The sequence below is a fragment of the Poecile atricapillus genome, chromosome 11 (assembly GCF_030490865.1).
Source record: "Poecile atricapillus isolate bPoeAtr1 chromosome 11, bPoeAtr1.hap1, whole genome shotgun sequence".
Taxonomy (NCBI): domain Eukaryota; kingdom Metazoa; phylum Chordata; class Aves; order Passeriformes; family Paridae; genus Poecile; species Poecile atricapillus.
This window is the reverse complement of record NC_081259.1, coordinates 3751719-3765281: the sequence shown is the minus strand read 5'-3', so window position 1 is coordinate 3765281 and position 13563 is coordinate 3751719. Positions and strand designations below refer to the sequence as shown.

At 41.1% G+C, this 13563-nt stretch overlaps 1 protein-coding gene across 2 annotated transcripts in view; it reads right to left on the bottom strand.

Moving 5' to 3' along the window:
- Positions 1–13563, bottom strand: part of IGF1R (insulin like growth factor 1 receptor) — a 166983-nt gene that overhangs the window by 133388 nt on the left and 20032 nt on the right. For both annotated transcript variants that reach the window (XM_058846798.1, XM_058846799.1), the window contains exon 2: positions 2988–3533. In XM_058846798.1, coding sequence (XP_058702781.1) covers positions 2988–3533 — 546 coding nt within the window. The remainder of the gene's footprint in view (positions 1–2987; positions 3534–13563) is intronic.

Below are 13563 nucleotides of genomic sequence, written 5' to 3'. Positions count from 1 at the left end.
GGCACAGCAGGAACAGTTTTTCTGGTTCTCACATCAGTTACTGAGTGAGATGCAAGCAGCTTCCATAAACCTTTCCAGCAGTCACAACTGCCAGAAAAAAAGAAAAACATAAAAGGCCATAGTCTCATTTGTATGTCTGGACGCTCAGTTTTTATCTTTTCCATTTCTACCTGTGCCCCAAAGCACCAATGCAAACAAACAACTTCAGTACTCTCCTTTTATCTTGAAGGATTCTTCTATGTGGACCTGCAACCCCAGTGAGGCACAGCTGGCATTTAATACACCAACATAAAAGTAGGTGCAAGTCGGAGAGAAGAGAGCGTGCCAAGCCCAACACAACATGCTGCAGCTCCAAAGAGAGCAAACTAGTATTGCTGCTGCCTTGGGGCACTCGAAGGTAAAGGAATGTACACTACACAGAAACCAGGGCAACCAAACTGGCAGGAGAGCTGCTGACGCTTTACGCTGAACCTTAAAAATACCCAGGAAAATATAAAAGTTACAGTTTCTTTGTAGCTTGCTCTTCTATAGAAATGTCCATGGATTATTCTGTCAGACACAGCATATCCTTCCCTCCCTCCTCCCTCAGCATTGTTCCTGCACAAGTTATATTGAAGGAAGCACAAGCTTCTTCCTTTGTTTGTGAGCAAGAAAAAGAAGGAAAAAAACAACTTCCACTCAATGGCAAAACTAAACAGAAGCCAGGCTACTTAAAGTACCAAGTGTTCCCACACAGCATTTACCCACCAACTTCAGATCTTTCAGCGTAAAACCTAAACACAAGAGAGATTTAATACACACTCCTCCACAGAGCCAGAGCAAAGAAAAATAAAAAGGCACAATGGAACCCTGAAAGATAGAGAGCACTTTCAGCTTAACATTACTGTGACGCACAAGGAGAATGTCAGGGTTAAATTAGATACTGCACTAGAAAAATATTCCCTGGAAAATAACATAGGTGTCATATCTCCACCAGTAGGAAAATGCCGACTGAAACACTCAGTAACTGAAAAGTTCTTCCTTCTATTCTTTTTCATGTCTTGCGTGATTTTGTACTGCGAGAGTCCTCTCCTGATCAGGAGTTCATTGCCAAAGTGCCTGAGCAATCTAGCAGGGGAGACAAAAAGCTTCCTTTGGAACAACTGCACTTTTATACCTCCCTTGTTTTTCTTCAGAGCAGGAGTGCTTTGGGGTTGTTTTCTTTTTAGATGACTGGCCTGCAAATTTAAAGTCATCTTCCTCAAAGTCTGTGGCTTATCACAACAAACAGATTAGAACGGGTCCAGATTTCTCACTCTTTTAATTGATTAGGACTTGATAATTTCTTTATATGCTGTACATCCTAAGATAATCTAAACCAAATTGTTTTTCCACACTGTAATGCTCTTAACAAGCCTTTCAAGGCTCTTTTCCAACACTTGCTTTCTTCTTCACAATCTCCCATGAAAGGAGATGAAAGCATATATGGAAAAAAACCCCATTACCTACCCTTGCCTTCAAAGTCCTGCTATCACAGTCTAACTATGACCTCATTTTATTTAAACAAATTTCTTCTCACATATTTGGGATCCAAATTATTTTAACAGTCCCTTAGATGCCAAAAAAGTTTTTTTGCACGTTACTTTCTTCTACTCCAAACAGGCAAAGCACTCAACAGAAAGCAAGTTAGTCGTTATATCTCATTAAATACACTCTCGTTACATCCATTCAAACCACTGAGGGCAATGAGGTTACACAGGAGTCACCTTGGTCACCCTCTGTAGACAACAGAGTTACACTTTGTTAATGAAGACATAAATTTGGCCTGCAGGACTCATAGCTGCACTCCCCTCGCCCTGGGCAAAGCACAAAGTCTCCCAGTAGCAGGCTGAGGGGGTTTCTTTGCTTTGTTTAAAAAACGAACTTTATTTCCTGTAAGTATTGATAAAAGCACATACTCCAAATGCCTTTTTGCAGAGGTATTTTTGGCATGTGTTGACTGAAACTGCCCCACGAGCTACTTTAATTGCAGTTCTAATTGAACAGGAGGACTCCACAAGAAACTGACAAGCCACTTTAGAAAAACATAACATCCCAGATGAAGGTAACCTGAATATAGTCCTGATTTCTGACACTGTGGTGTTTCCTATCATTATGGCAGCTTTGGTCAAGACTGCATGTGGAATTTAGGAACTGTTCCTCCCAGTGAGGACTGTAATTAAGCCCTACTGATACTGCAGGGCTCAGCTTTCGTAAAGTTACAGGATGAACTCAAAAAGCCTGCCATGTAATCATGTTACCTGAGTAAACTATGTGTTTGTTTACTCTATTTTTAAAAAGTGAGAAGAGATCAGGTTTTGTTTTTGCTAATACTTGCTATCAGAAAGACATAAACCTGCCAGATAAGAATAAAACAGGCAAGGGTAACTTCACTGAGAATCAAGATATTCATGGACACTTTGACTCTACAGACAGTACTGTGAAAATTTATGTCAGTAAACAAGTCCTTACGTACAGGATTTACCATTACAGGAATGTCTGGAGGTACATGCCAAGAGAAGCAAAAAACAAAGTCCAGTGAACAGCTTCAGCACAGCAACAGCTCTGGCACACATGGAATGTCACTTCAGCAGGAGGAGATGGCACTCGATGGCCACCTCCTGCCAAAGTCCTCAAGGGAGGTAAAGCTGCCTCCAGCTTTGCTACCATGGCACTGGTTCCATACTTACACTTTCCACCTCCTCCATGAGGAAGTAACTATGGGAGTTTGTTTGGGTTTGTTTTACAGTTGCTGATTTGTTGGTTTTTTCTTTTTTTTTTTAATTTAAGTGAGACAAATCTTTATTGACTGGGGAAGAATCTATTTATGTGGCAACTGGATAACTCATGTAAACTATACGCAACTAGAATAAAAGTTTCAGCTGCTGAAGAGCTTAAAATAAAACCACAAAACTAAATGTTTACTTCCCAAAGAGGTAACAAAAACAGGATATCTACTCATATCTTACTTTTCTGGCAGTGGTTGGTGGTCCAGCAGCGGTAGTTGTACTCATTGTTAATAGATGTCTTCTCACACAATGGCTTTTCTTCCATTGTTCCCGGACACAAGTCCCCACATTCCTTTGGAGGTTTATTCCCAACGATGTAGTTATTGGACACTGCATCTAGGATGAGAGACCAGTCCACCGTGGAGAGGTAACACAAATCAGAGTTCTTCTCGATCCGGATGGCCCCGCGGGTGATGTTCCTCAAGTTGTGAAGCCCAATCTCTTTCAGATTTGTCATTTCAAAGATAACCAAGGCATAGTTGTAGAAGAGGTTCCTGCCACGAATGACTGTGAGGTTGGGGAAGAGATCACTGAGGCTTTCCAAGCCTGCCACACGGAACAGCAGCAAATAGTCAGTGATGACAGTGAGCTTTGGGAAGCGGAAGTTGCGGTAATCCTCTGCTTTGGAGATGAGCAGGATCTGTAGGAAACCCTCGATCACCGTGCAGTTCTCCAGGCGCTTCAGCTCATGGATATCATTGCGAATGTCGACATTTGGCCCGCAAACTGAAATGGAGCAGGAGGAAGAAAAGTTAATAAATAAGGCATTCCTAAGCCTTTTGAAACTCGAACGCGACAAGGATATTCTGATGGCCATGAAATTTTTACCTAGGTTGCAGTGTTAAAATAGAAAATGAGTGCTTGATTTACACCTCCATGGAATCTTCATTTCATTTAACCTGTCACATTAAGCGCTACCAGGAGCAGCACAGGGATGGCGGCTCTCCCTGTATTCTGAAACCAACAGAGAATGTTGGTTTATTACTGCTGATGAAAAGAGCTGAGGAATACAAAGATAAACCAAATGCATCTGCACACCCTGCTTCAATTTAGCTCATGAATGTGTGCCCAGAGCAGGGCTTGAGCCACATCACTTCAAGCCAGTCAGGTAAAACAGAAAGCAATCCACTGGTCATTACGTTACTAATTCACTCCCTGTCCTGCTTAAGACACATGCACACAAAGAGGGCATTTCCCAGAAAATTACAACTTAGGCCTCAAATCACTCTTTCTTTCCAGGGTCACACGCCAAACAAGCCCTAATTCTTGGAATACTGGTCTTGCAGTAGGTCAGCAACAACACTAAATCCATGGAAAGCTGGTCAGCACTTCCTGCTCTGTGACTGGGAAGAAAACAAAGTGCTTGGACTTACTGCACTGAATCCCTGTTTGCAAGTTCCAGTAAACCAAGTTTCACTAATTTTGGCACCAAGATATAAAGAAGTCTCTTGAGTTCTAAGAAACACAGGATAAATTTATTTACAAGAACATGCAGCATCACAATGAAGAATCTTTCCTTGAAAACAGCAGATTGAACTCTATGAACTCTCAAGAAAACAATGACCAAAAGGATTATTCCCTAATAAATCTATGTATTAAGTCTTTCCATATTAGAGACATATCACAATGACAATGTTAAAGGGGCTGGAAGACATGTGTGTTAATAATGTAATATTTAGACACATACAATCCACTTGGATGTAAAACAAAGAACTACAGAGTGTAGAGAGCTGTTGTTCAAAACCCTCAGAGCTGGTCTCCTTTGGAAAACATGGAAAAAAGATTCCCCATTAGAGATACTAAGTTGCTTGTAAGCAAACAAAGCAAAATGCCTATTTATTTAAGCAACCCAAAACTCAAATAAACCCCAAGCAATTCAATTTTGTGGAAAGATTCTCTTTTAATGCATGCTAGGCTTAATTATTTTAAGAACATCTTTTCCTCAGACAAGGGAAAGGTCTAAACAAGCACTGGAGCCAAAAAACTTAAATTCTAACCCAGACAAATTGTCCAGAGATTCAGAAATTGTGCTGACAATAGAAACCAGTCCTTCCATCCCACAACACTTATCTAAGGCTAATAACTTAAGCTAACAAAGGATCCAGAGCATGAGCATGCTAAAACCACAGCAACTCTAATACCCAACAAGGACTTAAAGACTTCTGAGTCTTTAAAAGACTAAAGGACTTTCTGGTTAGAGGGACAGCATAAAAAAATAATATAGGGCAAGATCTTTGTTAGGAAACAGATGTTTCTACACAAACTATTACCTAATCTTCCTTCTGTAAAGATTCAAGCTGAAAGCAAAGGCTATTAAATGTGACTTGCTGCACTGAAGTAACTATGAGCAGGAAAGTTCATTCCTTATACCTTCAAAAACAATAATAAACACCAAGACTAATGTACCACCAGGAACACTTGGTCTTTATGATCACTGAGACAGAAAATCCCCATTTTCGTACATACTGATTTCAGAAAAATTGGACTCTACTGCAGGAATATGTGTCAAGGCTTGAACTTCAGGAAAACACTAAAAAGGGTGAATGAGTTGGCAGTACCCAGCTTTAGAAGCCAGATGGAAGAGAGACAATGTTAAAGAAGTCCAAGGTAGTCGATCTGGTAAGAGATGCACTGGTTAGTGAAGAAGTGAGGGGCTCTCCCCTGAACCTATAGGAAAAACAACCTCAAGCCTTATTAAATTCCTTTAATGAGCTGGTACCCACATCTTGCTTTCAACTTCAGAAATCGTCTTCTAAAGCCACGAACCCTCCATTCACCCTAGGGACTGTGCCCTCTGCCCAGAGGGTATTTACACTCTGGCAGTGGGCTTCTCTTGTTTTGAAAAGGCAAGTTAAAACACACATTGCCCCCCCTTAAACCATTTTGGTTTCCATCTCTGCCTACTGGCAGGCCAAGGTGAACAGTATGGCCCTTGCTGTGGCAAAGCAAAAGTAGTGGAATTTATTTTCCTGCCATAAAAGTTTAGAAAGCCTAACTGCTCCAAGCCCTTTATTTTGTTAAAGAAATAAAATTTGCACTTGTGCTGACATTTTGCAGGCAAGGTTCCAGAGTGATGGGTTTAAAAACAGCTGAGTTACAATACCCTAAAGAACAATTTGTAAGAGAAATGGCAGCAACCATTAACTAAAGCATTATATATCTGTTCGTGTCTCTGTTTGAGGCTGGGCTTTCAAAGTCATACTGCTTTTAGCTTTATGTTTGTTTCAGCTCGAAAGTTACTTAATTTTAGATATTTAATGCTTTTATAAATCAATGAAATTTCTAGAGCTTTATGGCAAAAGTATGCACTCGCCTCAGTTACAAAACCTCATTCCCTTAGTATGGAAAAGGATGAAGTCCAGTGGGGTCCCACATTAGAAACTGATCACAGATGAGTGGCTGTTGACATTTTTGATTTAAGAACTTATTAGTTCATCTAGTGAGTTATGTTTTTCAGAACTTTACACATATAATGAGAACTGCAGAGACACAAATGTGAAATAGGACAAGCATTGTGGGCCATCCTGACACTTGGAAAAATCAGTTCCCATTAAAGCAGACGTTTTTTAAAAGAAATTTCTTTTAAAGTTCACATTGTTCACCAGAGTTAATTATACCACAATACATCATCTTTTTCTCACGTTTTTCTCTCTGCCCTGAAAAGGATTACATGAAAAACAAATTAATCAGAGCTCAAAGTCAACTCCAATTTCCATCTGGCTGTGCTGTGTTTTCTTTGGATGCCATTTGAGAGAAAGCCTATATGGACTTACAATATAAACTGGTCTGTCAGACACAATGAAGTGCACAGAAAATTCTCTTTAGAGCATTTATACTCCATTTAACAGTTTTGGATATTCCAGTTTAGAGAACTTTTTTAATATGACTAGGATTACTTGCCTTTGTTTCACGTTCAATTCAGAATTGGAAATTAACCATTATGTATTTATTTTGCTCACTAACAGAACATAAAAATGCAACAGCTGTTTATTACCCTGCCCCACTAGTTCTGGGGAGATCATAAACACCCAGGATAATTACCAATAGTCAGATTCATGCTGTTTTCATTCAGCTGCCTACAGATTTTCAAGCCTTTCCTTAAACTGTCTAACATTTATCAGACTTGGCCTAAACCAAGTACGTAATTAATTCAGTCAGAAATTTGTTCTTTAAAGACAAATGTATTTATTTGTTTAAAAGGTAACTCCCCAATAGGGTAAAATACTGAAGAAAATCAGAGCACTCTTTACCTAGACAAGCAGAAATTTCTCCCTGGAAACAGCTCTTTAGTCCAGAAGCCCTGAGCTCTAGCTGGTATCCAACAAGAAGCCCACTTGTGCTCCTTTTTTCTGGGAGCATCCCATGGGCAAACTGCAGGGCACATAAACTTCCAAAGGCAATAGAAATACCCACTCCACACCCCAGTCATCCAGACGACCTGCAGCCCATTCCTAGTCAGAGAACAGATCCAAGACTGCTCATGTAACTGAGATGGGGTCAATGAACTACCAGGAAAAGTGATTGCACGAAACAGGTTCATACGACGAGAGTAATTAATGCTCCTTGATCTGGCAGAGCCTCCTGGCAAGGCTCCGTGTAAGTGGTGCCTTGGCTGGGAGCAGAGCTGGGGCTGTGAACACACACACACAGACACACACACAGACACACAGACACACACAGACAGACACACACACACACAGACACACACACACACAGACACACACACAGAGACACACACAGACACACACACACAGACACACACAGACAGACACACACACACACACACAGACACACACAAACACGAACACACACACACACAGACACACAGACAGAGAGAAACGCAGACACACACACACACACACACAGACACACAGACACAGACACACACAGACACACACACACAGACACACACACACACACACACACACAGACACAGACACACACACACACACACAGACACACACACACAGACACAGACACAGACACAGACACAGACACACACACACAGACACACACACAGACACACAGACACAGACACACACAAACACACAGACACACAGACACACACACAAACACACACACACAGCACCACTGCTGAGGACAGGCTGGGCAGGCTCCAAACAAGCTGTGTCACAGAGTGCAGTGATCCAGCAGATTCCTCTCAACCTTAACTATGATTTGCCAAAGCTTACTTGGATCATTAAAACCATTCTGACATGCAGAACTGCCTTGTCACCTTGAGAAACACCTGCTATCTCATCATCCTCTATTTACAAACAGTCATTTACTCCACACAGCAGCTCCCTGTTCTTTCCCTATATCTGCCAGTTACTTCAGGTCACTGGTGACTCCTGAAAGGACTTGGCTGATGCCCCTCAGTCTTTGGAAGGAACCCTTCCCTTCTTTCTGCAAAATCTCATCCTAGCACAGACAAAGCAGCAGAAGGCTTTCTGTTCAACATTCACCCTACACTACAACTTCTTGCTATATCACATCCCAGCTGGACACAAATTTATCTATTTCACTAATAGATAATTCATTAATTCACTATCAATATCAAGGTGTTCATGGGCAGCACTGACAGCTCACACATTCACTGGATTTAATAAGAGAAGGATTCATTTCCTACAAGAAGCAATTTCATCATGGTGTAGTTACAAGTTTTGTATTCCTCCAGGTTGCTCCACTTAGAAGTTCTAAAGAAACACAACTATATAGTTTTTCTTTAAAAAAAAACACACTCCTCGACATTTTAAGCCTTGCCTTTGACCCTTTACTTTTTTGGATGACATTAGAAGGCTGTACTACACTGCACAGTCTCAATATCCTCTCAACTAGCCAGAAGTTAAAGATGGAGCAACCACCACTGTCTGGCTCTCTCAACACCAAAAGGTCTCAGACAAAGCAGCACCAAGGCAGCTCTGAGTCACCAAGCCAGGCCAGCACATCCCTTTCACAATCCTAAAGCCTTTTCAACACAAGTCTACTCCAGCTGGGTCAGGCTTTCCCTAGCAACAGAGACTTCTTCAGCCTGAGCAGTCCTTTACATCTCTGAAACAAGAATGAGGACAGACAGCCTGCCATGAGCATCTCACCAGCAACCTTGATATCAACTCACACTCACCTTTTTCCTGATTTCCTGATTTCTGATTTCCCTTTGTTTTCCCCCTTCTGACTTTGCCTCTGTTAGAGCTGTCTCCTTTACTTCACAGTACAGATGCAAAGTTAATCTTAAATGAGGATACCTTCAGTGTTGCAGTTTTACAAAGATCATACCTTTATATTGGTTGCTGAAAAAAAACACTAAGGGTGCAGATATTGTTTTAATTCCATATTTTTTCCCTGTCCAGGAGTTGTGATACCCATTCTGAGGGCCAAGTCTGTGATCCACAAGGTTCCAAAGGGTTCTTTTTTTAAGGGAGAACATGAGGTTGCTCAACTTCTCATCTACCCTGAAATTCTGCACAGTTGGTAACAAGCACAGTGTGTTACCATCAGTGCTGGATGAATTCCCACACAAAGAAAGAACCACAAGGCTTAATACAAGAAGACAATTGTGGCTGGTTCTACTTTTAGAGAGTAGCTTGCTCACACCACCACAGCTCACTTTGCCAATAATGGCTTTTCTGAGCACACTCCACTCCAAGGAGAGGTCGGCGTTCCCAGACAGCTACTGCTGTTCTCTGGTCAGCAGAGAGCTGATGTTACTGAGTGCAGAACATTGCTCTCTCCCAAACTGCTCTAATGAAAGAGGCCTGACCACATCACCCCTCAGTAATGTCAGCTCTGAGCTGTGGGTCTTTCTGGGAGATCAGCACATCTTCTGAACAGTGTTGTTATTTATTCCCAAAAGAGCCACTTCCTTTTCATCATGTGTTTTTTAGTTTTAATCTATGGCAGGTCCTTGTAAAGAAAGAGTCCAAAACAGCTACTGAATGTGGCTGCAGTCCAGCTGCCCTCATCCCAGATTCCCAGCATGCAGCATCCCTTTTCAGGCAAGCATCTCCAGAGTTCCCATCCCTCTCTCACAACAACAAAACATGTTTATTGCACTGAGTGGATTTAGATCTGCATAATGTATCATGGGCTGCATATTGACATGTTTACTATCTACTGGATCAACTCAATGGAGGGGTTGTCCAGCACATTGGAAAAAACTTTAGTGCTCTAAAACAATTCCTCGAAGACACTGAAAGGTTGAATCATGTTAGGAAAAAGGAGCTGAACTTAGGATAAAGTCAATCATCAGGTTTATAAGAGGCCTCTATCCTACATGTCTGTAATTGCTCCGAAGAGAAGCAGAAGGACACATCAATGAAAACAGAAGGAATAATCTGAATATGTGATGCCCATACAGACTATAAACAGGGGAAAGTATAACTTAATCTTTGTATCTCTCTTCATTCTTACTCCTAGGAATTATGCATGTTTTAAGGAAGCCATCAGGACTACCATCTAGCCCTAAAAAAAAAACCCTTTTAAGTGTTATTCAGTCATCACTGAACAGAGAGTCACTGCAGCCCATGGCCTGGGTCTAAACCTTCTTTGTTGCAGTAGTTTCAATGGCATGGAAGGCAAAGCTCAGATGTCTGAGAAGGAACAGCTTAGCAACCACAATTTCCCTTCGAGCCCATGAAAAGTTTCAGTACAGTTGCACCATTTGCAGACGTAAGGAAAAAAAAAATTACTACTGAAGTCTCAGGATTCTTTAATTGCATACTCTGCAAAGAAGAAATTAAATGTGGAGTTCACAGAAATCAGTGGTTGGAGAGATTGCTTATGACACTTTACATTAACACAGGATTCCACCACCCACTGAGCTCTTGGTTTTGCCTCCATAGTGACACTATGAATGAGATATATATTTTAGTGTCTTTAATGTACTTACACAACCTCCCACAAAATTTCTGTACTCTCTAAGCTCACCTATCCTGTATGTGTCACATCAATCACTAGATCTCTTCCCAGGGAAGCCAGCTTCTGTGTTACCTCTTGGGATGTCAGAACCAGTAACAAGGAGGGAACTAAATCTACATCACTATTCAAGCTGCTTCCCTACCCACTGAACTATTTCTCTTCATTGAATATGCTACATGAACCTCTTTACATTTACCAAGATTTTATGAAGCTACATCTCTCAGGGTGGGAAGGGGAGAGATAAAAGGCACCCCACGACCCAGAAAATGTCAATCATTTTAGATTTTGCTAAGCAAGACCATAATTGAATTTCAACTTCTGTATTTCCAGCACTAGGACAACACTGCCATCTTTGGCTTTCAAAACATGAAAGGGAATACTCCAACCCAAACAAAACCCCACTGTTTCCACTTGAATATAAGTCCTGAGAACATTCTTCACAACATATCTAAGGCCAAGAAGGAGGGCTTGGGTTTTTGGTTTTTTTTTCATTTAATTACAAGTTAAGCTTTGAAGGACAAAGCCAGACCACTATGATCTTCAAAACACTCACGGGACTGGAGATTATATTGCAATGTAGCTTGTAATTTCTGAGAAACATAGTATATTATCATTAATTTACCTCATGCTACTCATCACTCCTATCAACCTTTTAGAGAATTATTTTCACCCAGATTTGGAAGGAAAAAGTGGTGTCATAAGAGGCCAATCAAATTTAGTGCACATACTTTTAAAAGGCAACTAGATTCCCCTTCTCCACATACATTTTCCTTGTCTCCCACAGTCCTTAGAAAAATACACACATCCTACTTTAATTTTCTCTTCTGCCACTCTACTAACTATATATTCCAAATCCAAAGGTCACTGTGTTACCACGCTGACCAGAACAAAACATTCACAAAAATAACACACAAAAGTGCTACAACCCACATCACAAACTAAAACTGTCTCTGCCTTTTTGCTCTTGCAATTTTCAGCTGTCATTGGCTAAAGATATCTCTGGCATTATTGCTTTCCATGAACTTCCTCCAACTTCCCCATAAGTTTACACAAATAAAATTTCAGCATAAAAAACGTTTTTGTCCCTCAACTCGATTGCTTTCGCGCTGCCAACATTTTACTTTGAATATCAACAGGAACAGCAGCTTAGCAAAAATGGAGCCAATAAAATGAACCGAATCCCTTTAATAACACTGATTGATGCCTTCTCTACACAGCTCACCAGAGCAAGGAGGTCTAGAATTAGCCCAGCTCACGTGAAAGCATCCTCATGACAAGTCATCCCCAAATTAATCCCCTCTGACCAAGACAGCTCTGATACACCACATCCCTCGGGGGTTCCTGTGAAGCCACATCCATTACCCCCTGCTGCTGAAATAGCACATCAGTGGCTCGGCTGGCATGGATTCCTGCTCATCCTCGTGGGTGCACAGGGCAGGAATGGAGGGAGGATAACATCCAACCCAGAACCCCCAGCCAGCAAAGCCAGGAAAAGAAGCAGCAAATTTTTAACCCTGATGTGTAGTGCCCATGTTATGGGCAATGCCTGTAAGGGTCTCTGCCAAAGAAGAAGAACAGCTTACTCGAAGATGAACCTCACCAGCAAATTCCTCACCCATTAACGCCTCGTAGGTGTCAAACACTGAAAGTAATTGTCTGAACCTTACCGTGGCTGGAGCTGAATACTCTAACCTCTGGCAAGCTTCTGCGGTGCATTTATAGGCAAGGGAAAGCTGTCAGAAGCACCAGTTAAATGCAACTTCAGCATCATCCCCTGCAACACTGCAGAGTAACAGCCTGGTCCAGTTTGTGAGAAAACTCAAACAACAAAGAAAAACTGCAGAAGAAAGGAGGTAATGCCTAAATCACTAAAGATGAGCCCCTCCTCACAGGAGACAGACTTCAAACCTCTGCACTTTTTCTTATCCCACACTGTAACTTCCCTGACAGCACCACAAAATGAGCATGTGCCATTCTACACAAAATATGTAACATACAAGTGAGTAGGTGGCACGTTATGATCAATAACTGTGAGAGTAAAACATTTTTAATGGTGCTAATAATGTTTAAACCCAATGCCAGCAGCTTCAGTCTAATGCCTGCTAAAGCAAAAATGGAAGACTGAAATTACAAGCTGTTTATAACACTGAATTTATGTTTCACAATCTGTGATGACAATAGAGCTTAGCAAAAATTGTCTCTCCTGGGGACTGTTCTTTCCACCTTAAAAAAAAAAATAGTTGCGTGCATGATTTTATTTATTTGTTTTTAAAACAGTTGTCTGCACATCCAAGTGACTCAGCAACTGGCTGACAGAAACCTATGGGATATACACTTAGGTAGCTGGGATAAGCAGCCAAATTCTTCCAGGATGAAAATTCATCATGTGGCTGGGCTCAGCAACTCCCATTTAGGAAGACTTTACCATGCTCCTAGCTGCCTGCCACCCTGCAGTAATCTAGGAAAGCTGTCACTCTTTAAAAGCTTTTGGGGATTTTTTTTAGTATTATTATTTTCAAAAAATGTCTGGCTAATCAGGCCAGATCATTCAGGCTTCATTAGAACCCAACTGACAAAACAGTATCATAACATACAATTGCATCCATAATGGTCAGCAAAGGATTTAACAGTGAGTCATAGATCCACACAAAAATTACAAGTCTGATGCAATTACTCTTAACAATATGCAACACAGAGCCCTACTATGCTGTGCTAACCAGCTCTTAAGCAATCAAACACAGAAATCTCACATTCTCTGGTCTTCCACAGCAATGTTTCTGTTTTAACAAACTGAACCAAGACTTCCATTAGTCCCATATTTCCACCAAAACAGAAATTT